This window comes from Pipra filicauda, unplaced genomic scaffold, assembly GCF_003945595.2.
Source record: "Pipra filicauda isolate LSUMZ 115617 unplaced genomic scaffold, ASM394559v2 scaffold462_size518177_pilon, whole genome shotgun sequence".
NCBI lineage: Eukaryota > Metazoa > Chordata > Aves > Passeriformes > Pipridae > Pipra > Pipra filicauda.
In genome coordinates this window covers 85,020-110,934 of record NW_024104601.1, presented here as the reverse complement: position 1 = coordinate 110,934, position 25,915 = coordinate 85,020, and the positions used below count along the sequence as shown (strand labels likewise).

General features: G+C 62.2%; 3 protein-coding genes across 4 annotated transcripts; 2 read left to right on the top strand and 1 right to left on the bottom strand.

The window, feature by feature from the left end:
• Positions 1-2,534: 2,534 nt before the first annotated feature.
• SEMA4C (semaphorin 4C) lies at positions 2,535-12,795 on the top strand. Of its 2 annotated transcripts, XM_039386055.1 has the most exons (15): positions 2,535-2,912; positions 4,742-4,900; positions 6,266-6,414; positions 6,499-6,561; positions 6,658-6,756; positions 7,250-7,346; positions 7,429-7,545; positions 8,209-8,360; positions 8,979-9,154; positions 9,232-9,376; positions 9,650-9,872; positions 9,951-10,066; positions 10,151-10,308; positions 10,849-10,919; positions 10,994-12,795. In XM_039386055.1, the coding sequence occupies exons 2-15, from the start codon at positions 4,774-4,776 to the stop codon at positions 11,818-11,820; spliced, it is 2,520 nt and encodes an 839-aa protein (XP_039241989.1). In that variant the 5' UTR covers positions 2,535-2,912; positions 4,742-4,773; the 3' UTR covers positions 11,821-12,795. The 2 variants fall into 2 exon arrangements, with proteins under 2 accessions (XP_039241989.1, XP_027602540.2); XM_027746739.2 differs by lacking the exon at positions 2,535-2,912 and having other exon boundaries at positions 4,542-4,900.
• Positions 12,796-14,475: 1,680 nt separating this feature from the next.
• On the top strand, positions 14,476-16,889 carry ANKRD39 (ankyrin repeat domain 39). The gene is made up of 4 exons (XM_027746737.2): positions 14,476-14,770; positions 14,922-15,025; positions 15,185-15,388; positions 15,800-16,889. The coding sequence occupies exons 1-4, from the start codon at positions 14,638-14,640 to the stop codon at positions 15,935-15,937; spliced, it is 579 nt and encodes a 192-aa protein (XP_027602538.1). The 5' UTR covers positions 14,476-14,637; the 3' UTR covers positions 15,938-16,889.
• A 1,317-nt stretch (positions 16,890-18,206) lies between these two features.
• CNNM4 (cyclin and CBS domain divalent metal cation transport mediator 4) lies at positions 18,207-25,103 on the bottom strand. The gene is made up of 7 exons (XM_027746725.2): positions 23,661-25,103; positions 20,650-20,793; positions 20,310-20,447; positions 19,596-19,765; positions 19,392-19,491; positions 18,807-18,985; positions 18,207-18,566 (listed from the first exon to the last, which is right to left on the bottom strand). Exons 1-7 carry the CDS (start codon positions 25,093-25,095, stop codon positions 18,351-18,353), a joined length of 2,382 nt encoding a protein of 793 aa, XP_027602526.2. The 5' UTR covers positions 25,096-25,103; the 3' UTR covers positions 18,207-18,350.
• Between the last annotated feature and the right edge of the window lie 812 nt (positions 25,104-25,915).

Here is a 25,915-nt window from a genome sequence, read left to right as displayed (position 1 = left end):
AGTGGGGCCGAGATGGGGGCCGAGGCCGGGACCAGGGTCAGAACCGGAGCCGGGGCCGGACGAGGCCGCGCCGCCGCCGCGCCGGAACTTCCGGGTCGCGCCGCCGTTTCCGCCTGACCCGGAAAAGCGTCCGCACCCCGGGAGCGCAAGGCTGCGCCCACCCCACTCTGATTGGTTGGTGCGGGCTACACCCCGCCCCCCGGCACAGAGAAATGGCTATGATTGGTTTAACTGCTCGCCCGCCGCGCTCTGACTGGCCAGCAGATGTGTGGGTGGGGCGGAGAGTTTGAAAACGCAGGGGCGGGGCAGGGACGGGGTCAGCTCTCCGTTCACCGCTTCCTATTGGCTGTTCCCGAGTAAGCCACGCCACCTGCTCCTGGCCCTGCCCGTTCCGCGGTGAGGGGACGCGTGAGGGCCTCGCGAGATGCTGCCCACCCTGCCAGCCCCCGCCAGCCCCCGCCAGCCCCTCTGCTCCTCCCAGGCGTCTGTCCTGCTCCCGGTGCCACGGCCTGGTGCTGTGTGCCCCGTGGGTGCCCCACGCATGCCGCGGACGCTGCGCCCTCGTTATCTCTGCCCCGCTAATTAGTGGAGCAGTGCCAATGCCAGCGCCTGGAGTGGTGCCCGCCGGCCATGCCAGCCTGGCCCTGCCCTAGCGGGGACATCACCACGGGGGTTTTGAGGCCCCTCGGTGACACGGCACCTTCCCCCTCCAGTTCCTGGGGGTCACCCAGCTGTGCCACCACATCCACAGTGCCCACCTGGAGCTCATCGTCCTCCTCTCCTCCCTCACCCTTGCCCAGGCAGGTACTCCAGGAAAGTATCCTAGGCAGGGACCCTGTAAAGGTATCCTGGGCAGGGATCCCGGGCAAATACCACAGGCAGGATTCCTGGGCAGGGATCCTGGGAAAGCATCCTGGGCAGGTACCCAGGCAAGGACTCTGGGCAGGGACCCTGGGCAGGTATCCAGGAAAAGTACCCTGGGCATGGACCCCGGGCAGGATTACTGGGCAGGTGTCCCAGTCAGGTCCCAGCTGGGCCAAACTCACCCATGCCCACAGTGCTGTGTCCAGTGGGATGCCATCGGCCTGTGCCACCCGCGGGAGGGTGGCAGGAGCTGCCAGGGCCCCGTGCCAGGGCCGGGAGGCGGCTGCTCTAATTCCTTTATTCCAGCCGGTTGTGCAGACACAAAGCAGGCATGGCCCAGCTGCTGGCACTGTCCCCTCGCCACGCTCACCAGGGGCACCAGGGCTGGGGATGGCACCGGGAATGGCACCAGGACCATGACACCAGTGGGTGGCACCAGGGATGGCACTGGGGCCACAGCAGCACTGGGGGTGGCATCAGGGACAGGCACGTGGGCACACACTGGCCCCTCCCTCACCTCTTGTCCCTCTCCCCAGGGAATTTTTCCAGGCCATGCTGGAGCTGCTGTGGGAGCCACCGGACACGAGGCCACCCCCAGGGCATGGGCACAGTCGGTGGCACCATATAGGGGGAACCTGCCAGGAGGTCCAGCCCTGAACCACCTCTTGGGATGGTTTCCAGTGCTGGCACAGCCCAGAGGGACCCAGAAGAGGCTGACCAGGAGGTGGGACCCCCCTCGGTGGGGTGTGGGTGACGTGGGGCACCCCAAAATGTCCCCGTGCCTCTCTTGGTGACCCCTGTGCCCACTCACAGGGAGTCAGGCTGAGCCAAATGGGGTTAAACCAAGCTGGGCTGAACCAAACTAGGCTGAGCTGAGCCTGGTTAAGGTGACTTGAACTGGACTGAGCCAAACCAGGACACCCCAAACTGGACTGAGTTGAGCCTGGTTGAACTGAGCTGAACCAAGCTGAGCCAGGCCTGGGCTAAGCAAGACCAGGTTAAACTGAGCCGAGCTGAACTGAACTGAGGTGAGCCAAGCTAAGCCGACCCGGCTAGTTCCAATCTGACACAACTGGTTCTGATCCAATCTGAGCCGACTGTTTCCCATGCAATCCAACCCAATCTGACCCGATCCAAACCTGGCTGAGCAAAGCCAGGTTAAACTGAGCCAAGCCCAGCCAAGCTGAGCTGAGCTGACTGGTTCCAATCTGATCCAACTGGTTGTGATCAGACCTCAGCAGAGCTGAGTAGAGCTCAACTGAACCAAGCTGGGCTGAGCCAAGTGGTTCCAAACAGACACGACTGGTTCTGATCTGATCCAACAGGTTCTGATCCCACCGGGCCATGATGGGGGTGCTGTGGGAGCTGGGCTGAGCCAATGGGTTCCAATACAACCCAACTGGTTCTGATCCGATCTGATCTGGGCCGGGTTGAGCTGAGCCCAGCGGAGCTGAGCCGAGCTCACTGGTTCTGGATCCGACCTGACTAGTTCTGATCCAAATCAAACTAAGCCAAACCGAGCTGAGCTGGGCTGAGCCATCTGGTTCCAATACGACCTGATTGTTTCTGATGCGATCTGATCTGAGCTGACTGGTCCTGGATCCGAACGGAACCGAGCTGAGCTGGGCTGAGCCAACTGGTTCCAATACGGCCTGACTGGTTCTGATCCCATCCGAGCCGAGCGGTTCCGATCCCACCCGAGCGGTTCCGATCTGACCCGACCCGACCCGACCCGCGCCCCCTCCGCGGGGCTCCGCACGTGACGTCACTGCGGGGGCGTGTCCCCGCGGAGCCGCGCGGCGCGCACCCGCCGCCGCCCCTCACGGCCGCTCCCGCCTCAGCCGGGCCCCCCCGGGCCGTCCCTCCCCCCCCCTCACCGCCCCTCACGGCCGCTCCCGCCTCAGCCGGGCCCCCCCGGGCCGTCCCTCCCCCACCTCACCGCCCCTCGCAGCCGCCGCCGCCTCCCGCGCCCCCCCGGGCCCCGCGCCCCTCACGGCCGCTCCCGCCGCCCCCCCCGGACCCCCCCGGAGCCGCCGTCGCGCCCCGAGGTGAGTGCGGGCCCCCCCCCGCCGGCCCGGCCCCCCCGCCCCGCCCCGGTATTGTTGTGGCGGAGCCGCGGGGGCGGGGGGAGGAGGGGGAGGCGCTTTGTTCCGCCCGGTACCGGCCATCGGCACCGGCTCCCCCTGCTCGTGGGGGGACCGGGACCCCCCGTCGGTAACGGGGACGTCCCTTCTGCCGGGAGCCGTCGGTGCAACGGGAACTGCCCCCCCAGTACCGGCAACTGGTGCGCGGGAGGGGCCCTCACCCGCGGGTGCCGTGGGGAACCCCGGGATGGGAGCATCGTGGCTGGCGCTGCAAATAGGGACCCCCCAATCTGGGATGGGACCCCCGGGTGGCACCGTCGTGGAGACCCCCCTGGGATGGGACCATTGTGGAGACTCCTTGGGTTGGCACTGCCACAGGGACCCCCTACCCAGGATGAGACCCCACCCGGGATGGCACCGCTGTGAGATCGTGGGACACCAGACTCCCTGTGGGATCCCCAGGTGTACAGCACCAAAACTGGGGACCCCGGGGACCCCGTCCTGCCTGTTGCACTCTGATGGTGCCTGTCCCCGCTTTGGGCACCCTGGCCGCGCCCAGGGCACCCCAGCTTTGCCTGTTGCACCCTGACTGTGCCTGTGGCGCCCCAGCTATACCCATTGCACGCCAACTGTTCCCATGGCACCCTGGCCATGACCAGGGCACCCCAGCTTTGCCTGTTGTACCCAGCCATGCCTGTGGCCCCCCCCAACTTTGCCCATGGCACCCTGGCATGCTCAGGGCACCCCTGTTTTGCCCATGTCACCCCAGCTGTGCATGTGGCACCCTGGCCATGACTGTGGTCTGTGGCACCTTTACTGTGCTTTTGTCTCCAGAGCCAAGCCCGTTGTACCCTAGATATGCCCGTGGCACCCCAGCTTTGCCTGTTGTACCCCAGCCGTGTCCCTGGCACCCCAGATTTGCCTGTTGCACTCTGCCCATGCCCATGCTGCTGTGGCCATGCCTGTTGCACCTCATCTTTGCCTATGGCATTCCAGATTTGCCTGTTGTACCCTGACCATGCCTGTAGCACCCCAGAGTTGCCCATGGCACCCCAGCTATGCCCACAGCACCCTGGGCATGCCTATGGCACCCCAGCTTTGCCTGTGGCATCCCAACTGTGCCCATGTCCTGGCCCTGCCCAGGGCATCCCATCTTTGTCCATATGACCCATCTTTGCCCGTGGCACCCTGTCCACGCCCGTGGCACCTCAACTGTGCCCGTGACACCCCAGCTTTGCCTGTAGCACCCTGACTGTGCCCATGACACCCCAGCTTTGCTCATGGCAGCCCATCTTTGCCTGTCGCACCCCAGCTGTGCCTGTGGCACCCTCAGCCCTCCACCCTGCCGGGGTGTCCCCCATTCCCACGCCTGTTCCCGGCCTCCCACCCTCCCGGAAATCCTTCCCTGGCGGCGCGGGGGCCCTCCCGGACCCCCCCAACTTCCTGCTTCCCGCCGGGCAGGGCAGAACAATTCCCGGCCGCCGCATCCTGCCCGGCCCGGGGCGCGGGAGGGGGGCACTGCGGGGGCGCCCCCAGGACACCAGGCAGGGCCTGGGGGTCCGGGGCAGGACGTGGGGTGGGGAGGGAGAGCGGACGGGACGAGTTTCCTGAGCCTCGTCACAGCTGGAGGAGGGGCTGTGGCGGGGGGGGGGGGCAGAGTCGGGGACCCCCCAAGGGCGTGGGGGGCCCTCGTGACACCCTTCCCTCAATGCCGCCTTGTCCCCGTGCGGCCCGCGTGACGCTGCTGCCCCGTGGCCCTGACGGGGCCCCGGCGTGGCCGTGTCTCCCCCCAGGGACCCCCTGGTGTCCCCCCCGCCCCAGCGCCATGGCCCCTGGCCGGCCGCTGGCCCTTGCCTTGCTGCTAGCCCTCGCCACCGCTGCTGCTGCCACCGCTGTCACTGCCCCGGGGGCCTCGTGGAGCGCTGTGCCCCGGAGAACTGTCCTCTATGCCGGTGAGTACTGGGGGACACCCTGGGGGGCTCAGGGAGGGAGGGGAAAGGGGGGAAACTAAGGCACAGTGGGTGGGAGTGTTGATTCTGTCCCTTGCTGACAGCGGGTGACACGTTGGTGGTTCAGGCATGAGGCTTTGGCTTGTCCCCCCAAAGCTTGTCAGCATTGTGGGACACCCCCCACCCAGGTCGGTGTTCCCAAAATTGGGAGTCTGTGGAAGAAGAGGAGGGACATGCAGGGACTGCTCCCTGTCCTGGTGCTGTGCCGGTGCCTGGGGTCCCCAGGCCTGTGATATGTCCCATCCCTCTTCCATGGCCCTTGTACCATCCCTCTGGCATGTCCCCTGTCCCCAGCCCTGTGCCATGTCCCTTGTCCCGTCCCTGTCTATGTCCTCCTGCCCTGCCAGCATCCTGAGATTCCATCCTTTTCCCATCCCAGCACAGTGTCCCTGTGCTGTGCCATCACCCTGTGTCCCCATCTGCCGTGCCCTGTGTTCCTGTCCCCGTGCTGTGCCAGCTCCGATGCTCCTGTCCCTGTGTCCCCATGTCATGCCCCATTCCCCTGTCCCTGTGGGGTGGCAGTGCCCTGTGTCCTCTATCCCTGTTGTGTGCCAGTGTCCCTGTGCTATGTCCCCTGTCCCCCTGCCTGTGACTCCTGTCTCCTTTACTGTGTTCCGTCTGCACTCCTGCAACCCCCACCTTTCTGCCGTGCCACTGTCCCCATGCAGACCCCATCCCCTGTCCCCTCTCCCCACACCCAGGACCCCCACCCTTCTGCCGTGTCCCTGTGCCGTCCCCGTGCCGTCCCCGTGCCTCCCCCGTGCCGTGCCATCCCAACATCCCCGTCCCCACCCGGGGGCCCTGGTGCTGCCCCATCAATGGGCCCTTTCTGCAGGGCCCGGGGGTGGCTGGGGGGCACAAGGGGGGGCCGGGGGGGGCCGCAGGGTCTCTGCAAAGGCCACTGTGTTCGCCCGGCGCCGTCCGTGTGGGTGACAAAGAGCCCTTTGTGTGCCACAGGGCCAGGGGGCTCGGGGGGGTTCTAGTGGGCGAGGGGGGTTTTGTGGATGCACCCACCCAGGGCAGGGGGTCCCTGCAGCGCTGGGGGGCTCTGGAGGGTTTCCAGTGGTGGTGAGGGGCTGTGGGTGCACCCAGCCAGGGTGGGGGTCCCTGCAGGGCTGGGCAGTTCTGGGGGAATTCTGGTGGGGGATGGTGGTTCTGCGGGTTCACCCACCCGGGGTGGGGGTCCCCATGGGGCTGGGGGAGTTTAGGGGTGTTCCAGTGGGTGGGGTGGTTGTATGGGTGTGCTCGCCTGGGATGGGGTCCCTGCGGGGCTGGGGTGTCCCAGCCTGATGTCCTGTGTCCCCGCAGAGCTGCGGGATGCAGCCAAGCGCTTCTCCCACGGGGGGGTCTCGCACTACCTGACGCTGACGCTGGACGAGGCCGAGGGGCTGCTCTACGTGGGGGCTCGGGAGGCCCTGTTCGCCCTGGCCACCGGCACCGTGGAGCTCAAGGCAGCGGTGAGGCCCCAGAACTCTCAGAAGGAGGGGAGGTTTTGGGGGGAGTGTGAGATTCCAGCCCCCTCACCCGTTCTGCGCCCCCAGATCTCCTGGGAAGCCCCGGTGGAGAAGAAGGCTGAGTGTGTGCAGAAGGGCAAGAACAACCAGGTGGGTGCTGTGAGCGCAGTGGTGGGGTTTGGGGCACTCTGGGGTGGCCCCCCCTGTGAGGACACCCCATTAATGTTCCCTCTGTCACCCCCCCAGACCGACTGCTTCAACTACGTGCGGTTCCTGCAGAGCTACAACAGCTCCCACCTCTATGCCTGCGGCACCTACGCCTTCCAGCCCAAGTGCACCTACATCGTGAGTGGGGGGGGGGGGCAACACCTGGTTAGGCCCCAGTGCACCCCTGTACCCCGGGATGAGGCCCAAGAGCATCACTGAGGGGTGTCCCTCTTGCCAGGGGCAGCATTCAGGGGTGCCCCTGTGGGCAGGGGGGTGTCTTATGCCCATGAGGTAGGTTTGGGGAGGGTCTCCTGTGCCCTTGGAGTGTTGTTGGCGTGTCTCTGTGCCCAAAGGGGTCATCTGGGGCGTATCCCTGTCCACAGGGGTGGTATTCACTCCCCTGTGGGCAGGGGAGTGTCTTGTGCCTGTAAGCAGGGGGAGTTTGGGGGTGTCTTCTGTGCCCTTGGAGTCTTGTTGGGATGTCCCTGTCCACAGAAGGGTCATCCAGGGGTATCACTGTGCCCAGGAGGTTCATCTGGGGTCATATCCCTGTGCCTGGGGCCTGTCTGGGCATTGGGGGACATGAACTGAGCAGGGGGTCGGGACCCCCACCTACTCCTGTGCCCCCCAGGAACTGTCCGGATTCACCCTGGACCAAGTGGCATTTGAGGACGGCAAAGGGAAGTGTCCCTACGACCCCACCAAGGGGCACACTGGCCTCATCGTGGGTAAGTGGCACCACTGGGCACCTGCTGGGCTCAGGGGGATGCCCACCGTGCCCCCCACCCCCCTAAAACCCCTCCCTCACAGACGGGGAGCTCTACTCAGCCACCTTCAACAACTTCCTGGGCACGGAGCCTGTCATCCTGCGCAACCTGGGCCCGCACTACTCCATGAAGACGGAGTATCTCACCTCCTGGCTCAATGGTAGGGATGGGGGACACACAGGGAGGGGACAGTGGGGTCAACCATGTCCTGGGGACATCAGGCCCAACATCACCGGCCAGGCGAGGGAGGGGATTGTCCGGCTCTGCTCTGACCTGGGGTGGCCTCACTTGCAATATTGGGGCAGTTTGGGGGGACAAAATATAAGGAAGATATTGAGCCATTAGAGAGTGTCCAAAGGAGGCAACGAAGATGGTGAAGAGCCTTGAGGGGAAACCGTGTGAGGACGCTGAGGGCATGTGGTCTGTTCAGCTGGAGAAGAGAAGATTGAGGGGAGACCTCATTGCAGTTACAGCTTCCTGGGAAGGGGAAGAGGAGTGGCAGGCGCTGAGCTCTACTCTGTGGGGACCAGGGACAGGACCCCAGGGAATGGCCTGAAGTTGTGTCGGGAGATATTAGAAGAAGGTTCTTCCCCCAAAAGGGTGGTTGGGCACTGAACAGGCTCCCCAGGGCAGTGGTCACAACCCCAAGGCTGCCAGAGCTTAAGGAGCATTCAGATGATACTCTGGGGCACATGGTGTGACTCTTTGGAATGGGCCTGCACAGGGCCAGGAGTTGGACTCGATAATCCTTGTGGGTCTCTTCCAACTGAGCGCGTTCTGCCACTCCCCCACCCCCACACGGTGTCACCCCGTGTTTCCCCAGAGCCCCACTTCGTGGCCTCAGCGTTCGTGCAGGAGAGCTCTGGCAGCAGCACCGGCGATGACGACAAGGTGTATTTCTTCTTCAGTGAGCGCGCGGTGGAGTACGACTGCTATGCTGAGCAGGTGGTGGCCCGGGTGGCCAGGGTGTGCAAGGTATGGAGGGGACACCACAGGGACACCAAAAACCGGGATAGGAACTCTCCAAGCAGTTTTTTGGGTTGGAAAGCTGACGTTCCTTTGTTGGGTGCACCCAAATGCACCCCCAGCACCCACTAGAGCAGGGGACAGTCATGAACTGATCCATATTCATCACGTTGTGTAACATATTCATTGTGTTTCCTGAATAATCTGCTAATTATTTCCGTGGATTTATTTGGATATGAGTAAGGGTCTTTTGAGGGTCTTTGGTGGTCGTTTGGGAACATCCCATTCCCCAAATTTCCCTTTGATGGTTCTGGATCTTCTGATGAATCTTTTCTCCTTCTCAAGTACATGGTCAGGTCATGGTGCCCCTTCTCTAATCAGTCTTTGACACACAACCCTTGTTCCCAAAACAAAGACATCTAGTACTTATTAATCATTGATATAGGTAATTAAGGCAGCAATAGCTGGAACAAGACTATTAATCACTGATTTAGGGATCAAATACTGTTGTGTTGAAGTTAATTGTCCAACACCTTCCCCCACTGCTGCACAGACCCTTTGTAACCAGTTTGGTGTCACCGTGGTGGCTGTGCCATGCGGTGACTGTGGCCTTTTCTCTGTGTCCAGGGGGATGTGGGTGGTGCCCGGACGCTCCAGAAGAAGTGGACGACATTCCTGAAGGCCCGTTTGGTGTGTTCAGCCCCGGAGCAGCAGCTCCACTTCAACCGGCTCCAGGCCGTGTTCACCCTGCCCGGGGCTGAGTGGCAGGAAACCACCTTCTTTGGGGTGTTCCAGGCCCACTGGTGAGTCCGGGGGGATGTGGCATGCCAGGGATCCCCAGGATGGAGGCTTCCTGCCCCAACCCCTGCTGTGCCTGCAGGGGGGACGTGGATGTCTCAGCCATCTGCCGGTACCACATCCTGGAGGTGAAGAAGGCATTTGAGGGGCCCTACAAGGAGTACCGGGAGCAGGCGCAGAGGTGGGGCCGTTACTCAGATGAGGTGCCCAGTCCCCGGCCCGGAGCGGTGAGTGGGCACTGGGGACTAGGGGGGAAGGGTGGGATCCATCTGTGTGGCTGAGGGCCCTCAGTGCCCTCCTAAGAGACTGGCATCTGTCCATGTGCCTGATAGTGCTCTCTCTGCCCTCCTAAATGGGCTGGGATCCATCCACATGGCTGATGGTGCCCTCCTAAAGGGGGGTGGGATCCCTCCATGCTCCTAATGGTGCCCTCAGTGCCCTCCTGAGAGGGACTGGGATCCCTCCCCGCTCCTGACACTGCCCCTATGCCCTCCCCACAGTGCATCACGGACTGGCACCGGCAGAACGGCTTTGCCAGCTCCCTGGAGCTGCCCGACAACACCCTGAACTTTGCCAAGAAGCACCCACTGATGGATGAGCCGGTGCCGCCGCAGCGCGGGCGCCCGCTGCTGCTCAAGAAGGACTCTAACTTCACCCAGCTGGTGGTGGATCGCGTGGCTGGGCTGGATGGCACCGTCTATGAGGTGCTTTTCATCGGCACAGGTACCTGGGGCAGCTGGGAGGGCACGGAGGGGACAGTCCATGCTATGGCACAGCCCTGAGCACCTGCCCTGCTCACAGGTGATGGGTGGGTGCACAAGGCGCTGGATTTGGGCACTTCCATCCACCTGGTGGAGGAGCTGCAGGTGTTCGAGCCGGCACAGCCCGTGGAGAGCCTGGTGCTGGCCAGGAGGAAGGTGAGCAGGGCTGTGGGGCCAGGGGTGGCACTGCGGGGACACCTCGGGGCAGGGTCACCTCAGCCCTTTTCCCTGCCCTCGTAGAAGCTGCTCTTCGCCGGCTCCCGTTTCCAGGTGGCCCAGCTACCCCTGGCCGACTGCGGGCGGTACCAGTCGTGCACAGACTGTGTCCTGGCACGGGATCCCTACTGCGCCTGGAGCCGGAACGGCAGCACCTGTGTCCGGATTGATGGGCAGAACGGGTACGGGATGGGCTGGGGGATCCCTCATCTACAGCTTCCTCATGGGAGGAAGCTCCATCTCTGTGACTGGTGACAGGACCCTAGAACAGCTGGAGCTGTGTCAGGGGAGGTTTAGGTCGGATATTGAGAAAAGGTTCTTCCCCCAGAGGGTGGCTGGGCACTGAACAGGCTCCCCAGGGCAGTGGTCACAGCCCCAAGGCTGCCAGAGCTCAAGGAGTGTTCGGACAAAGCTCTCAGGGACAGGGTGGATTTTGGGGTGTCCTGTGCAGGGCCAGGAGTTGGACAGGATGATCCTTGTGAGTCCCTTCCAATATTCCATAATTTTAGATTGGGGAATGTTTAGACAGTGCTCTCAGATGTTGAGATTTGGGGACTGGGGGGTACTTTTGGGGGTGTCCTGTGCAGAGCCAGGAGCTGGACTCATCCTTGTGGGTCCCTCCCAACTCAGGATATTCTGTGATTCTCTGGGTATGGGGCTCCCCTGGGAGGGGGAGGACACCCTACAAGGACTCCTCCTCACTGCACCCCCTCCTGCCACAGGTCCCACCTGGTGCAGGACGTGCTGAGCTCCGACACTGGCGCCTGCTCCGTCCCTCAGGCAGCCAAACAAGGTGAGCCCCCCTGAGCCACATGGATCCCCCATGCTCTTCCTGCCCTCCCTCCTGACCCCCCTCTCTCCCCACAGGGCCCCTCACCCCCAAGAACGTGACGGTGGTGGCAGGCACCGACCTGGTGTTGACGTGCCGCCTGGGCTCCAACCTGGCACGGGCGCAGTGGACGTTTGAGGGCCGTGCGCTGCCGGCCGAGCAGGCGCTGGTGCTGAGCGACGCGCGGCTGCGGGCGCTGGTGGTGCCGGGCGCTGGTGCCCAGCACAGTGGCACATACCGGTGCCTGGCGGAGGAGCAGGGGGCCCCCTTGGGCACCCAGGAGTACCAGGTGACTGTGCTGGCGGGGCCCGGGGCGCCGCTAGAGGCGCGGGCACCGCTGGAGAGCCTGGGCGTGGTGTGGGTGCTGGCCGTGTGCCTGGGCGCCCTGTGCCTCGTACTGCTGCTCGCTGTGCTCTCGCTGTGGCGGCGCCTGCGTGAGGAGCTGGGCAAGGGCACCAAGGCCATCGAGAGCACCCTGGTGTACCCCATTGAGCTGCCCAAGGAGCCACCCAGTCCCCGCTTCGTGTCCAGCGCCGCCTCCGACTCGGATGAGAAGCTCTGGGACCCCTCCAGCTACTACTACTCGGACGGGTCCCTGAAGATTGTGCCTGGCCACGCCACCTGTCGCAACGGCGGCCCTGGCACCGCTGCCTCGCCACCCGCTGCCATCCCTGGGCAGCCCCTGCACTCGCCCACCCGCATCCACCTGGGACCCCTGCGCGGCTCCTCGTCCAACGGGTACATCCGGCTGGCACTGGGTGCCGAGGAGCGCCCACCCTGTGCCGACCTGGCTGAGGAGCTGCGGCGGAAGCTGCAGCAGCGCCAGCCCCTGCCCGACTCCAACCCCGAGGAGTCATCGGTCTGAGCCGGAGGGATTGGCACCACCTACCTCAGGGCCCCACCCCAGACCCCAGGGTGGGCACCCTGGCCTAAGGACTGGCACCGGCACCCAGCCTGGGGCTGTGGGGTGGGCGCTGGCACCTGCCCTGGGGACAGGATTGTTGCCTCGGTGCCAGTACCCGCCTTGGGAACTGATATATTGGCACTGGTACTTGCCTTGGGAACAGGATTGCCACCCTGGTACCCTCTTTGGGGACAGGATTGTCACCCCAGCACCTGCTTTGGGGACAGGATTGTCACCCCGGTACCAGTACCTATGTTGGAGACTGACACACTGGCACTGGCACCTGCTTTGGGGACAGGATTGTCACCCCAGCACCTGCTATGAGGACAGGAGTGTCACCCTGGTGCCAGCACCCACCTTGGGGGCAGGATTGTCAGCCTGTTTGCCAGTACCTGTGTTAGGGACTGACCCACTGGCACTGGCACCCACCTTGGGGACAGGATTGTCACCTGGTACTTGCCCTGGCAGTGGGATTCCTACCCTGGCACCACCTTGGGGACAGAAGTGTCACCCTGACACTCACCCTGGGGTATCACATTTGGGGTCCTGGTGCCCATTTTGGGCCCCAGAGCCACCCTCGGTCACCACACCCGCCTTCGGTACCATGTCCCACACAAGGGACAGACCTTGGGGACAGCCCCCTCCCCAGCCCACGCCCCGGTGGCCCCAGGATGTTTTTTGGGCTGATTTCTGAACTGATCGGGTTTTTCTTCCTGAGAACTTTTCTATTACCCCCACCCCAGTGTCCCCCTTCCCAGGGCTCTGCCCCCCCAGCCCTGACTGTACATCCCCTCCCAACCCCCCGCCTGCTCCCCCTGCACGGTCCCCTCCCATTTTGTATAACCCTCCCAGTGTAATTTATTTGTTACCGAAATATATTTATTTGCTGTAAATACGTGAGTATTTTTATATTAATAATAAAAGGAGTTGAAAATACGAATTCTCTCTGAAAAGTGACACCTGCGGTGGCCACAGCCAGTGCTGGGAGGGATGCTGGGCCCCCCCCGGGTGCTGAGCTCATGGAAAAAGGCTCATAAAAGGGCTATAAAAGGGCATCGCGGTGCCGTTCCCAGGCGGGGGGGCCGGGGCTGCCCGTGCCCCCCCCCGGATGCGGGGGGTCAGCACGGGGGGGTCCCCGGGGAGGCTCTGCTGGGAAACCAGGCGGAAGCAGGACCAGGATCCTGGGGAGGGGGGGGGGGCTTGGGAACGGGGCCAGGGGTGGCACCAGGGCGTGGGAAGTGGGGCTGCGGGGGCCCTGAGCCCTCCGGGGTGGGAGGGTGAGGACTGGGGGCTCTGGGACACCCATTGCTGAGGGGAGGATGGGGGTTTGGGACCCCACAGCCAGGAGGGGACAGGTCTGGAGACCTCCCAAGTATGTGGGGGGTGATTCCTACACCCCCCAAAGTATGGAGGGGTGACCCCTGGGCCCTCCACAGTGAGGAGGGGAGACCTGAGACCCCCATTGCTGGGTGGGGGGTGAGGCTTGGGGATCTCACAGGTAGGATAGGAGAGGCCTGGAGACATCATAAGTGTGTGGGGGTGGTCCTTAAGCCCCCGTAGCGCGGAGGGGTGGCCCCAGGGACCCCCATGGGGAGGGAGGCCGGACCCTCCATAACGGGGGAGTTGGTGGCCCCCGGGGGGGGGCGGGAAGGGCCGCTGAGCACAGTGGCGGGCGCGGGCGCCCCCTGGCGGCGGCTCCGGGGCACTGCGGGGGAGCGGGCCTTTGCCTCGGGGGCGGGGCCCCTCGGCTGCATTCGGCCCTTTCCGTCAATCTTCGATTTCCGTCAATCCTCGGTCCTTTCCATCAACTTCCGGTCTTTTCGTTCAATTTCCGGTCCATTCCGTCAACTTCCGGTCTTTTCCGTTAGTTTCCGGTCTTTTCCGTTAATTTCCGGTCTTTGCCATTAATTTCCGGCTATTTCCGTCAACTTTCGGTCTTTTCCGTCATTTTCCGGACTTTTCCGTCAATTTCCGGTCTTTTCCGTCAATTTCCGGTCTTTTCCGTCATTTTCCGGACTTTTCCGTCAGTTTCCGGTCTTTTCCGTCAATTTCCGTACTTTTCCGTCAGTTTACGGTCTTTTCCGTCATTTTCCGGACTTTTCCGTCAGTTTCCGGTCTTTTCCGTCAGTTTCCGGACTTTTCCGTCAGTTTACGGTCTTTTCCGTCATTTTCCGGACTTTTCCGTCAATTTCCGGTCTTTTCCGTCAACTTCCGGACTTTTCCGTCAATTTCCGGTCTTTTCCGTCAATTTCCGGTCTTTTCCGTCAATTTCCGGACTTTTCCGTCAGTTTCCGGTCTTTTCCGTCAGTTTACGGTCTTTTCCGTCAACTTTCGGTCTTTTCCGTCAGTTTCCGGACTTTTCCGTCAATTTCCGGACTTTTCCGTCAATTTCCGGTCTTTTCCGTCAGTTTCCGTACTTTTCCGTCAATTTCCGGTCTTTTCCGTCAACTTCCGGACTTTTCCGTCAATTTCCGGTCTTTTCCGTCAGTTTACGGTCTTTTCCGTCAATTTCCGGACTTTTCCGTCAGTTTCCGGTCTTTTCCGTCAGTTTACGGTCTTTTCCGTCAATTTCCGGTCTTTTCCGTCAATTTCCGTACTTTTCCGTCAGTTTACGGTCTTTTCCGTCAATTTCCGGACTTTTCCGTCAGTTTACGGTCTTTTCCGTCAATTTCCGGTCTTTTCCGTCAGTTTACGGTCTTTTCCGTCAATTTCCGGTCCTTTCCGTCCATCTCCGCCCCCGTCCCAGTCGCCCCCCGGTCTCTCCGGTCCCCCGGCGCCATGGCCGGGGGTCGCCGCTCTCCGCCCGGTCCGTGCTGCCCCGGGCAGGGGGCGATGTCCGATCCTTGCTGCTCGGGGCCGGTGGCCGTGCCCAGCGTACACCAGAGCCTGGCCGAGATGGACTTCGAGCGGGGTCCGGTGGGCTCTGGGGGTACCGGCGGGGTGCGCGGAGGTGCCGGTACCGGGAGGGTACAGGGGGGCTCTGGGCAGGAGTACCCGGTACCGGGGGTCCCAGGGCAGCCCCGGAGGTCGGTCCCGGCCTGACCCGGCCCCGCTGCCTGCAGGGATCTGGGCGGCCGCGCGGGACGGGGACGAGCCGCGGGTACTGCGGCTGCTGGAGCGGCGCGGGGACCCCGGAGAGCCCGACCGGGCGGGGTACACGGCACTGGTACGGGGGTCTGGGGGTCCTGGGGGGGCACACGGCCCTGCTGCGGTGGGCACGGGGGATGGCACGGGGGGCTCAACCTGGCGGGTACACGGCCCCGGTATGGGGGTCCCGGGGGTCCCGACCCCCCTGCCCACTCTCTTCCCCCCTCCTTCTCTCAAGCACTACGCCAGCCGTAACGGGCACCTGGGGGTGTGCCGGGTGCTGCTGGAGCGGGGGGCTCCCTGCGACGCCCGGACCCCCGGTGGGGCCACCCCCCTGCACCGCGCCTGCTACTGCGGCCACCTCGCCGTGAGCCGCCTCCTGCTCCAGCACGGGGCCGACCCCGCGGCCACCGACGGCGACGGGCGGACCCCCCTACACAAGGTGGGGAGGCACGGGGGGGAACCTTCTGTCCTTGGCACTGAACAAGGTGGAGGGGTTACAGGATGGGAGGGGGCAAAGAGGGTCCCCCTGTCCCTGGCACTGCACAAGGTCGGTGGGGGGACACGGGGGGAGGGACCCCCTGCGCAAGATGGGGGGAGGATACAGGGGGTCCCCTCTTTCACACAAAGGGGGTGGGCGCACAGGGTCTCCCCTCCCATGGCATGACCTGCACAAGGTGGTTGGGGGGCACAGGAGTGTTCCACCTGCACAAGGTGGGAGCTGGGGGTCCCCTCTTCCCCTCAAGGTGGGTGGGGGGCACGGGGAGCCCCCTTTCTCACCTAAGGTGGGTGGGGAGCCTGGGGGTGGGGGTGTCTCTCTGTCCCTCTGGGGGTCACACAAATGCCCTCCCAGGCAGCCGAGCAGGGGCACCGTGAGCTCTGTGCACTCCTCCTGCGGCTCTGCCCGGCTCTGGCCACACTCCAGGATTCCAGGGGCCGCCTCCCGCGGGATGGGGCCCACCCGGACGTGCGGGACCTGCTGGACACCTGAGGGGACACGGGACACCCGGAGCCACCCCAGTGGGACCTCCAGAGGCGTCTCCAATGGACAAACACAGCCTGTGGCACCAACTCTGTGCCCTTGTCACCTGTGCCAGAGGCCAGGGTGTGGGGGGGGTCACACCAGGAGGGAGGGAGGTCCCCCTCCCGCCTTCCAGGGACTTTGTTTCCTAAAAAACCCACTAAAAATGTGGAAAAGTTTGTTGAAACAGTAAATTCCGCGGGAGGTGGGAGGGCTCCTGTGCTTCCCCCTGGGGTGGTTGGGAGGGAACAGCAGCTGCTCAGGGGATTCTGGGCGGATCCAGATCCCACTGTGGGGGGAGGCAGAGGCAGGAGGGCCGTGGATGGAACCTTGTCCTTCAGTGGTTGGGCACTGATCCCGCTTGTCCAGGATCTCCAACAGCACCTTTTCCTCCCTGACCTCAGAGACGAGTCTCCGCCTTTGTGGGTGCCTAGGTAGGACTTCATGGAATCCTCAAATGGTTTGTGTTGGAAGAAACCTTAAAGCCCATCCAGTCCCACCCCCTGCCACAGGTAGGGACGCCTTCCACTAGATCAGGTTGCTCCAAGCCCCATCCAACCTGGCCTTGGACACTTCCAGGGCTGGGGTGGTGCCAGGTGGTGCCCTCGGGATCCCCCTCCCATCACCAGGCCCCTCGCCCCCCGTGAACCACGGCAGAGACCCACGTACAGATATAGACTTTTATTACCCATCTGGCAAAAAAATCCCTCAAAAAAACCCCAGGAGATAAAATCCCGTGGTTGTTTCACAACCAGGAAGGGGGGGGGGGATTGGGGAGGGGTAGACCCTGCCCTCTCCCCTCCAACCCACTGGGCCCTACCCTCCCCAGACATACAAATCAAACCTGAACAATAAATAGGAATTCCCAGGGGAGGGGTTAGGGGTTTGCATAGAGGAAGATTTAATAAAAAAAAGGGCTTTTTTTTTTGTCCTGGCTTATTATTATTAATTATCATTATTATTATTAATTATTATTATTCTCTCTAAAAATGTCCCCACAGAAGGACCTCTAGGAACTGATCGTCAAGACATGATTAACAAAAATAATTAATTAACCTTCTCCCAATAACTTACAGAGTTCAAATCAGGGAACTTGTGCTTTTCTTAGGGGGGGTCTCCCCCTTTCCCAAAACTAGGAATAAACCCAGAGGGAGGGGGGTCCCGATGGCTTTGGGGGTCCCCCGGTGCCTTGGGGGACACATGACCCCCTCCTGCCTGTACAACTTTGGTCACTAGCGCTGTGTCACCCCAAAAAAACCCACAAAACTGGGATCCTGGTGCATCTCCCCCCGCCCCCGTACCGACCCCTGACCCCCTTCCCCAAGACCCTGAGACCCCCTGTGGTGGGGGGAAGGCACTGAAACCCCCCAAGGGGGACCCCGGACTGCTTGTGGTTGGGGGGTCCCAGGGGGCTCCAAGCCCATCCCCATGTCCCCGGCCAGCAGGAAAGGGGGTTGGGAATGGGGAGGGGGAGAGGCTGCAGCACAACCAGGGGGTCCCTGACACCAAAAACACCCCAGAGGGGCAGGGACCCCCATCCTGGGGGGGCCTGAGGGGCTGGGACCTCCATCTTGGGGGTCCCAATGTGGTGTAGGAATCCCAAGGGCTCAGGACCCCCATCCCAGGAGGGTGTAGAAGTCCTCAGGGATCTGGGATGCCCATCCTGGGAGTACCACAGTGGTGTAGGAGACCCCAAGGGGCTGAGATTTCCATCCTGGGACCCCCCCAAAATGGTGTAGGATTGGAACCCCCATCCCAGGCTGGTGTAGGAGCCCTGAGGGGCCGGGATTCCCATCCCAGGGGATCCCAAAGAGCCGGGATGCCCATCCCAGGGTCCCAACGTGGTGTAGGAGAGCCGAGGGCCCAGGACCCCCATCCCAGGCTGGTGTAGGAAAGGGAACATCCATCCCATGGGTCCCAATAGCACAAGAGCCCTGAGGGGGTGGGATGTCCATCCTGGGGGTCCCAAAGGGTCAGGACACCCATCCTGTGGATCTGAAAGGGCCAGGACATCCCAAGGATCCCAAAGGACCAGCCCATCCATCCCAAGGGTCTTGAAGGGCCAGGATGTCCATTCCGAGGATCCCAAAGGGCAGGAACATCCATCCCCAGGGTCCTACTGTGGCAAACAAGACCCCAATGTCCCTGAGCTGTGTGGGCGGTGCTGGCGGTGCCTTTGGTGCCGCCTCCGCCGCTGCTCCAATCAATCCCAAAAAAACGAGCCAGCCTGGAAACAGCAGCAAATTCCAGCTCCTCCATTCTTCACTGTGCTGTTGTCACTTCTCCTGGCTCATATTCCAGTGGCAGCCAATTCCTGCCGGGATGGGGGTCCCTGCACCGGGCACGCCCCGGGCCCTCCGGAGCGCGCCGGCGCTGGCCGGGGTCAGACGTTGTTGTTCTCCGTGGAACTGTGGTTGCTCCGGCGGCCCTGGCAGTTCCTGTCGTTCAGGAGGCTCGTGGTCTCATCTGCGGGGGCCGAAGGCTCTGGTCTCTCTGGATTGTCGGGGCCCGGTCTGGGGGAGTTGTTGCTGTCAGGGGACTGGGGACAACTGTCCATGCGGGAGGCTGTGAGGCCGTTCAGGTACTCCTGGCGTGTGATCTGGGCCAGGGAAAAAACAGGGATGACGGAGGGATTCCTGGTGTTTCCCTGTTCCCCTTCTCAGTGTTTCCCTGTCCCTGGTGTTTCCTTGTCCCCATCCTGGTGTTTCCCTGTCCTCCTTCCCAGTATTTCCCTGTCCCCATTCCCACTGTTTCCTGTTCCTGGTGTTTCCCTGTCCCCAGTGTTCCCCTGTCCCCATTCCTGCTGATCCTGTCCCCATCCCCACCGTTCTGTGCCCACCTTGACGAACTGGAGGTCGGTCAGTGCCCGGAGGCTGAAATCAGCCACGTACTGGTTCCCAGTCCCGCTGAGCTGGTTGGTGCTGCTGCTCACGGCCGACGAGATGGACTCGGAGCGCTCGTGGTTGCTCAGGGAGGCCGAGCGGGCCAGGCCGCTTCCACGGGATGGGGACCGGAATTCTGGGGGATCAGAGGGGTGGGGTGAGACCCCAGAGCCCCCGGAACTGGGAGGGGACTATGGAGTGCTGGGGAGCGGGCTGGGAGCTCAGCCCAGTCACAAGGGGCCAGGACACACATCCCAGGGCATCCCACAGCTGTCCCAGGGCATCCCAAGGGGGTGTAGGAGACCCAAGGGGTCAGGACACCCATCCTAGGACATCCCAAGGCAGTGCAGGAGCCATCTCATCCATGAGGCTCCCCGTGTGGCTGCTCAAGGACCCCAAAGCTAGGGCAATGGGATTCAGCCCAGGTGTCCCTGAGGACACACTGCCCAACCCAAGGGGCACCAACAGGGCTCAGAGCCTCCGGCATCTCCCACCTGCAGCCCTATCCCAGGGAGCATCCCGAGGGATCAGGGGCTTCTCACCAGATCCAGGAGGGGGGCTGAGGGCCATCACCCCGTAGTAGGTAAACGGTCCCGCCTCAAACTTCATGCACTCCTTGCCAGCCTCCACCTCCACCTTGCCCTGCCAGGCGGAGACATTCCATAATCCACATCCTTAAGGAATGAGACCCCTCCCCTCCCCACAGCATTCCCAGTGGAATGGAGGCCCCCAGGAACCCTCCAAACCTGCAGGATGAGGATGAAGTAGTCAGCAGGCTTGTTCTTGCAGTAGAGGTAGTGCTGGGGGGATTTCTTGTCCTCCTCATTGAACTTAAGCTCCTGGATGACGTCAGAATATCCAAGGAGCCGCAGCAGGATCTTCTCTGACATGAGGGTAGGGCTGAAAAGTGGCACCTCTGGGAGAGGGAAAAGGGGTCACACATGGTTTTTGTCCTTCCAGGGGCAGGTGCAACCTCCCCATCCCTTGGGATGGTGCCTGGGATGGAATGGGCTCCAGCAACAGCTCCCTCTGGGAGAACTCACGGATCCAGCTCCAGGTCCCCAGCAAGGGCATTCCCTTGGGAACAGGATCATCCTGGAGTTGCACCCCCCGGAGGTCCCCAGCTTTGGGAATAGGATCATCCTGGAGGTCCCCAGCAAAGCCATCCCCAGCCTTGGGAACAGGATCATCCCAGAGGTCCTCACCCAGATCATCCCAGGGGGACAGGGCCCTGTCAGAGGCAGGTCTGGCATTCCCAAACCTCATCCCTTCCCATTTGGGGGGGGGAAGGGGAAACAGAGCAAAGGAAAGCAGGACAAGACCCATCATTTCTCCATGAGATGGTTGGAGCAACTCCTTGGAGTCTCCAGGGCCAGAGCTGGCATGGGGGACACAGGGACACACCGAGCCCATCCTGGGTTTCCCTGAGCCACAGGGAGCTCCCCCTTCCCAGAACTCACCAGTCAGGAGGAACCTGTGGGCAGCCAAGAGGAGCTGAGGGGATACCTTGACCTTTTGCTCGCTGACGGGGTCCTTGAAGGCCGAGAAGTCCCTCCTGTTCTTCTGGTTGGTCACGCGCTTCCGGCTGCGGTTGTCGACTGTGGGGGGCAGGAGTCAGCTCTGGGGGGGATGGCAGGACCCCTGGCACGGGGTGGAGGGAGGATCGGTCCAGAGTGGGTGGGAACAGCCCATGGGGGAACAGGAGCAGCCCATGGGGGGACAGGATCTCCCCACAGAGGGGGTCAGGATCTCCCCATGGAAGGACAGGATGATGGGAACGGGGGGAGCCCCAATACCTACTGTAGGTGTCAGACTCATCCAGGATCTCGGACTTGATGATCTCCTCGATCACATCCTCCAGGGTCACCAGCCCCAGCACCTCGTAGAAGGGATCCCCCTCCCCCTCGTTGTTCACCTTCTGCACAATGGCCAGGTGGGATTTCCCTATGGATAGACAGAGATGTTGGAATGGGAGACACCTCAACACCCTGGGATGTCCCTGGGCCCGGCCCTTCCCTCCCCAGAGCAATAAACCAGTTCAAATCTAACAATAAACCAATTAAAACCTAAACCAGTTCAAATCTAAACAAGCCCTTGGGCCGGGCTTGGCTCCCAGGGTAATGACACTAATTAAGCCCAGGGTGGTGATTAAGGCTGGGACTGAGGCACCCTCCAAGCTGAAGTACCTGGGAGCTGCCTTGGGATGTGGGATTGGCCAAGGGCATCCCAGGGGATGGGATGAGACAAGAGCAACCATGTCACCACCACCACGGCCACCAGGAATTGTGTTTCACCCAGAATTCCTTTCCCAAATTCTTTGGCAGCTCTTCCAAGCTGATCCTATCCCAGAGGAAACGCTCTGGACACCTGGTGTCCACCCGATCCCAGAGCTAAAACACCCCAGGGAACAGAGCCAAGGGCCCTGGCCAGCAGCAGTAATGTCCTTCCAGGCAGGAAAACCTTCCAGTCCTGGATTTAGGGCTCCCCTCATCCCATTCCAGCAGGATTCCAGCTAAATCCCAACCACTGAAAGTGCATCATCCTGCCCCAGCTGCTCCATGAAATGGAGTTTCTCCTGCTTTGTCCCAAAATCCCGCAAAACCAGCAGAAAAAATTCCTAGGATGTTTCCACTTCCACATGGAAAACTGGTATCCTTATCCTGGGGAAACTGGGGCTTGGAGAGGGCAACATTCCCTCCCTGACCTCAGTGCATCCCAAAATAAAGGCACTTTTACCTTCTCAAGGCCTACACGGGGTGTCCCACTTGTGTCCTGCTCTGGCATTATTCCAAACCTGCCCTTCCTGACTCTCTCCACTACTTAATTTTAGAGCTACAGGCCCCTCATCACTCAGGGAAAGGGGAATTTTAGGGATGGGCACCACACAGATCTCCTTTTTCTCCCCCTCTGGCCACGCTCCTTCCAAAGCTGGAAAAAGGTGGTGCCTGAAGGGGTGGGAATGCCCAAAAATTGTTGTTTGGGTCATTAAACCCCCTTTATGGCCCTGTTTGACACCTGGGTGGGGCGTGCTGGGGACAGGTGACGGGACTGGGGCCGGCCCAGGTGAGTCAGGAGCTGCTCCCTGTGGGATAAGCAGGACAGGGAGCGGCCCCGGCACAGCAAACACAGCCCGGGGAGCCCAAACCCACAGGCAAAGGGCACCTGGATGGGCATCACCAGGGAGTGATGGATACTGGGACCCCCTTTGGGGCTCCCCACAGGAACAGGGAGCTCCCCATGGGGTGTTCTTGGAATCCTGGAATGGTTGGGAGGGAACTCAAAGGCCATCCAGTGCCATGGGCAGGGACACCTTCCACTATCCCAGGTTGCTCCAAGCCCTGTCCAACCTGGTCTTGGACACTTCCAGGGATGGGGCAGCCACAGCTTCTCTGGGAATTTCATCCCAGCCCCTCCCCACCCTCACAGGGAAGAATTCCTTCCCAATATCCCACCTAAATTCCTCCTTTGTCCTGTCCCTCCATCCCTTACTCAAAGTCCCTCTCCAGGTCTTGGAGCCCCTTTAGACTCCGGAAGGGGCTCTAAGGTCCCCCTGGAGCCTTCTCTTCTCCAGGCTGGACATTCCCAGCTCACCCAGCCTGTCTCCATAGGCAAGTTCCCCACTTAAAAGCCTCACACCAAGAGGAGAAAGTTGGGAAGAGGCCAGACATGGATGTGGAAACTATCACCCCAAGGCCAGTGACTGTGACAACAGGAGAGTTTTGGCTGCCAAGCCCCACAATTAGCACAACTAGTTAATTATTCCCTCTGGATGCACCTCTCGTGCCTGATCCAGGGGGATGAGGCAGATCCTCACCATGGAGCTGCATCCATGAGGAATGTGTGGGGCTCAGCTCCAAACCAGCCCCACAAATTCCCTTCTCCTGACCCGGTAGTGGAAAAATAAGAGCCCTGGGTGTTATGGGCGGCTTTGAGCCCGGAAGGAACGTGGTTAAATCCCTTAATCAGGATCCAACGAGGGAAAGCTGCTGCCAGGAGCGGGGATAACTCCAGATCCGGCAGCAACTCTGCTCCCATGTCCTGCTTTTTGGAGCTGGACTGGGGTGGGACAGCCCTGGAGAGCCAGGCTTGGATGTGCCAGCTCCCAAAGCCTCACCCAGGCTCCAGGAGGGATTAGGATCCCCAAATCCGTGCATGATCTCCCGGGAATGTCCTGCGAATCTCCTGGATCTGCTCCTGGTGCTCTGGAAAGTGTAACAGGAGCTGGAGAGTGTGTGGGATCATGGATGGCCTGGGATGGTGCAGGATCACCCAGCACCGCTGCTCCAGAGCTGGGATCTTCCCTCCATCCTGGCCCCATGCAGGAGCTGGGCAGGGAAGGAGGTCCCTGCCTGGGCTGGAAAGGCCTGGGGAGGGCAAATCCTTCCTGGGAGCTTTGCTGTGCCTGGTGGGTTCATCCCACAGCAAGCTCACATCCCACTCATCCTCCCAATCCCACTTTTTGGTGCCCTGATGCCACGAGTGGGAGGAAGAGCAGGGATAGGAGCCAGGACAGAGCAACCCTCACCATTCCCAAGTGTCAGGAAGAGCCTGGAAGAGGGAGCCAAGCCCAAAATCAGGGACCAGAGTGATTCCCCAGCCGTTATCCAAAAGCCTCCAGGGCTGATAATCAAAAACAAGGAAACACTCCCAAAGCATTCCTGGAGGCAACACCGGGTTTGGTGACCCCCTGTCCATCCCTAGGTGGCCTCAATCCCTCAGGATCACAACCACTCAAACCATGAGGAACCCCAGGGAGGGCAAAACTCCCTGGAATTCTGCCTCCAGCTGGCAGGAACCAGCGACCCCTCTACCTTTTTTGAACTCCTCCAGCATGGCATCGAGCTTGGTGTCATGGAACACAACGTGCACAGGGTGGTTGTAAAACTTGGTGATGGTCTTGAGGGCAGTGCAGTCATCGGGGTCCACGAAGGCCAGGTCCTGCACGTAGAGGATGTCCATGATGTTCGCCCTGTCGCCCTCGTAGACGGGGATCCGGGTGTACCCGCTCTGCATAATCTCAGACATAGTGTTGAAGTCCAGGACGGCATCGCTGCTGATCATAAAGCAGTTGGGCAACGGGGTCATCACGTCCTCTACGGTCTTGGTGCGCAGCTCCAGCGCACCCTGGATCATGTTCAGTTCCTCCTTGACCAGATCATTGAAAGACTCCGTCACCTTCAGCATCTCCAGGAACCTCTCCCGGTTGTAAACGGTGCTGATCTCTTGGCCCAGGATGCAGTCCAGCAGTCTGCTGATGGGGTAGGACAGGGGCAGCGTGAGCAGCATGAAAAACTTGGTCACCAGAATGGTCTTGGCACCCACAGCCAGCCCGTGCCGGGAGCACAACGCCTGGGGAACAATCTCCCCGAGGATCACGATCCCCACGGTTGAGGCCACCACGGCGCCTACGCCGGAGCCAGTCAGGTCATCCAGAAGGATGGTGAGGGTCGTGTTGACCAACACGTTGCCCAACAGCAGCGAACAGAGCAGGTAGTTTCCTTTCTTCCGTATGGGGCTGATCCTGCGGGCATAGCGTCGCTCCTTCTCCGAGCCGCAGTTCTGCAGGATGCGGAGCTCGATGGGGTCGAGTGCCATCAGCCCCAGGTTCAGCCCGCTGAACATCCCGGACAGCCCCAGCAACGCGGCGATGAGAATCACCTGCAGCCACAGCGGCAGCAGGGACTTCTTCTCTTCCAGGACCACCACCTGCCCATCGGGTCCCTGGTGCGGCAGCCAGGGCTGGTCAGGCCGGCGCTGCGAGCACAGCACGTAGGCCTTGGCTTTCTCGTGCTTGCGCAGGGGCAGCACCCGCAGCCACAGCAGCGCCGAGGTGTCGCGGGGCTCGGTGGGGCCGGGCCGCACCAGCAGGTCCTGCGAGCGCTCCCCGCACGTCTCGTTCACGGCCGGGATGGCATCCGGCCTCAGCTCGGCGAAGGCCACACGCTCCGCGGCTCCCGGGCCCAACCCCAGCCCGTAGAGCCGGAGCAGGGCCTCGCTGCCCTCCGTGAGCCGGATGGGCCCCGGAGCCACCCCGGCCACGGGCTCGGGAGGTTTCGTGCTGCCTTCCAGCCGCAGCCCCAGCACTACGGTGTCGAGGGCGGGCGTGGCGAGGGCGGGCTGCGGCAGGAGGAGGAGAAGGAGGACCGGCGGCAGGAGGAACCCCGTGGGCAGCGGAGCCCCCGCGGAGGGACCGGAGCTCCCGGGGCCGCCCCCGGCAGGGCTCCCGCAGCCGCTGCCGCCCGCCATGTTGGACACTGGCGGGACCGGCGCGAGTAGGGGGCGGACACGGCGCGATGACATCATAGGGGGCGGGACTATCGACACGCCCCATGGGGAGCAAATAGGAAGACCACGCCCATTTTGTGGCGTAATGCAAAAGGACACGCCTCCATAGGAGATCACACAGCGACACGCCCCGTTCGTGACGCCTGCACATGGACACGCCCCTGCGGGTCAATTATCGGGACACGCCCCGTTCGTGACGCCTGCACATGGACACGCCCCTGCGGGTCAATTATCGGGACACGCCCCCAATGGTGACGTCACGCGGCGCGACACTCTCCCCGGGCAGCAGCGACTCCGGTCACGTACCCTGAGGGAGGAAAGATGCGGGGATAAGCCCCCGCTGTGACGTCACGAATAGAAACACGCCCCCTCGGGGAATCGCTAGAGGGACACGGCTCGGTTGAGACGTCCCACACAAGACCACACCCTCTCGTGGAGTAACTCTCGGTCACGCCCCCGATGACGTCGGCCAGAACGCCACGCCCCTGCTCGGGGAGCCACACGACTGACCACGCCCCCCACACGGCACGTGCTGGGTCACCCCCCTGGAATGACGTTATTCGCTCAAACCACGCCCCCGAAGGCGGGAGAAGGGTGGCACTAGAAGCTACAGTGGGCACTAGGACCTGGAGGGGTGGGGGGCATTAGGACTCGGGATGGGGTGGCACTAGAGCCTGGAGGGGGTCACAAGGAGCTGGTGGGAGAATAGCACATGGGAAGGCACTAGGGCCTCTAGGGTGGGGGCACAGGGACCTGGAGGGGAGTGGCACAAGGTTCTGGG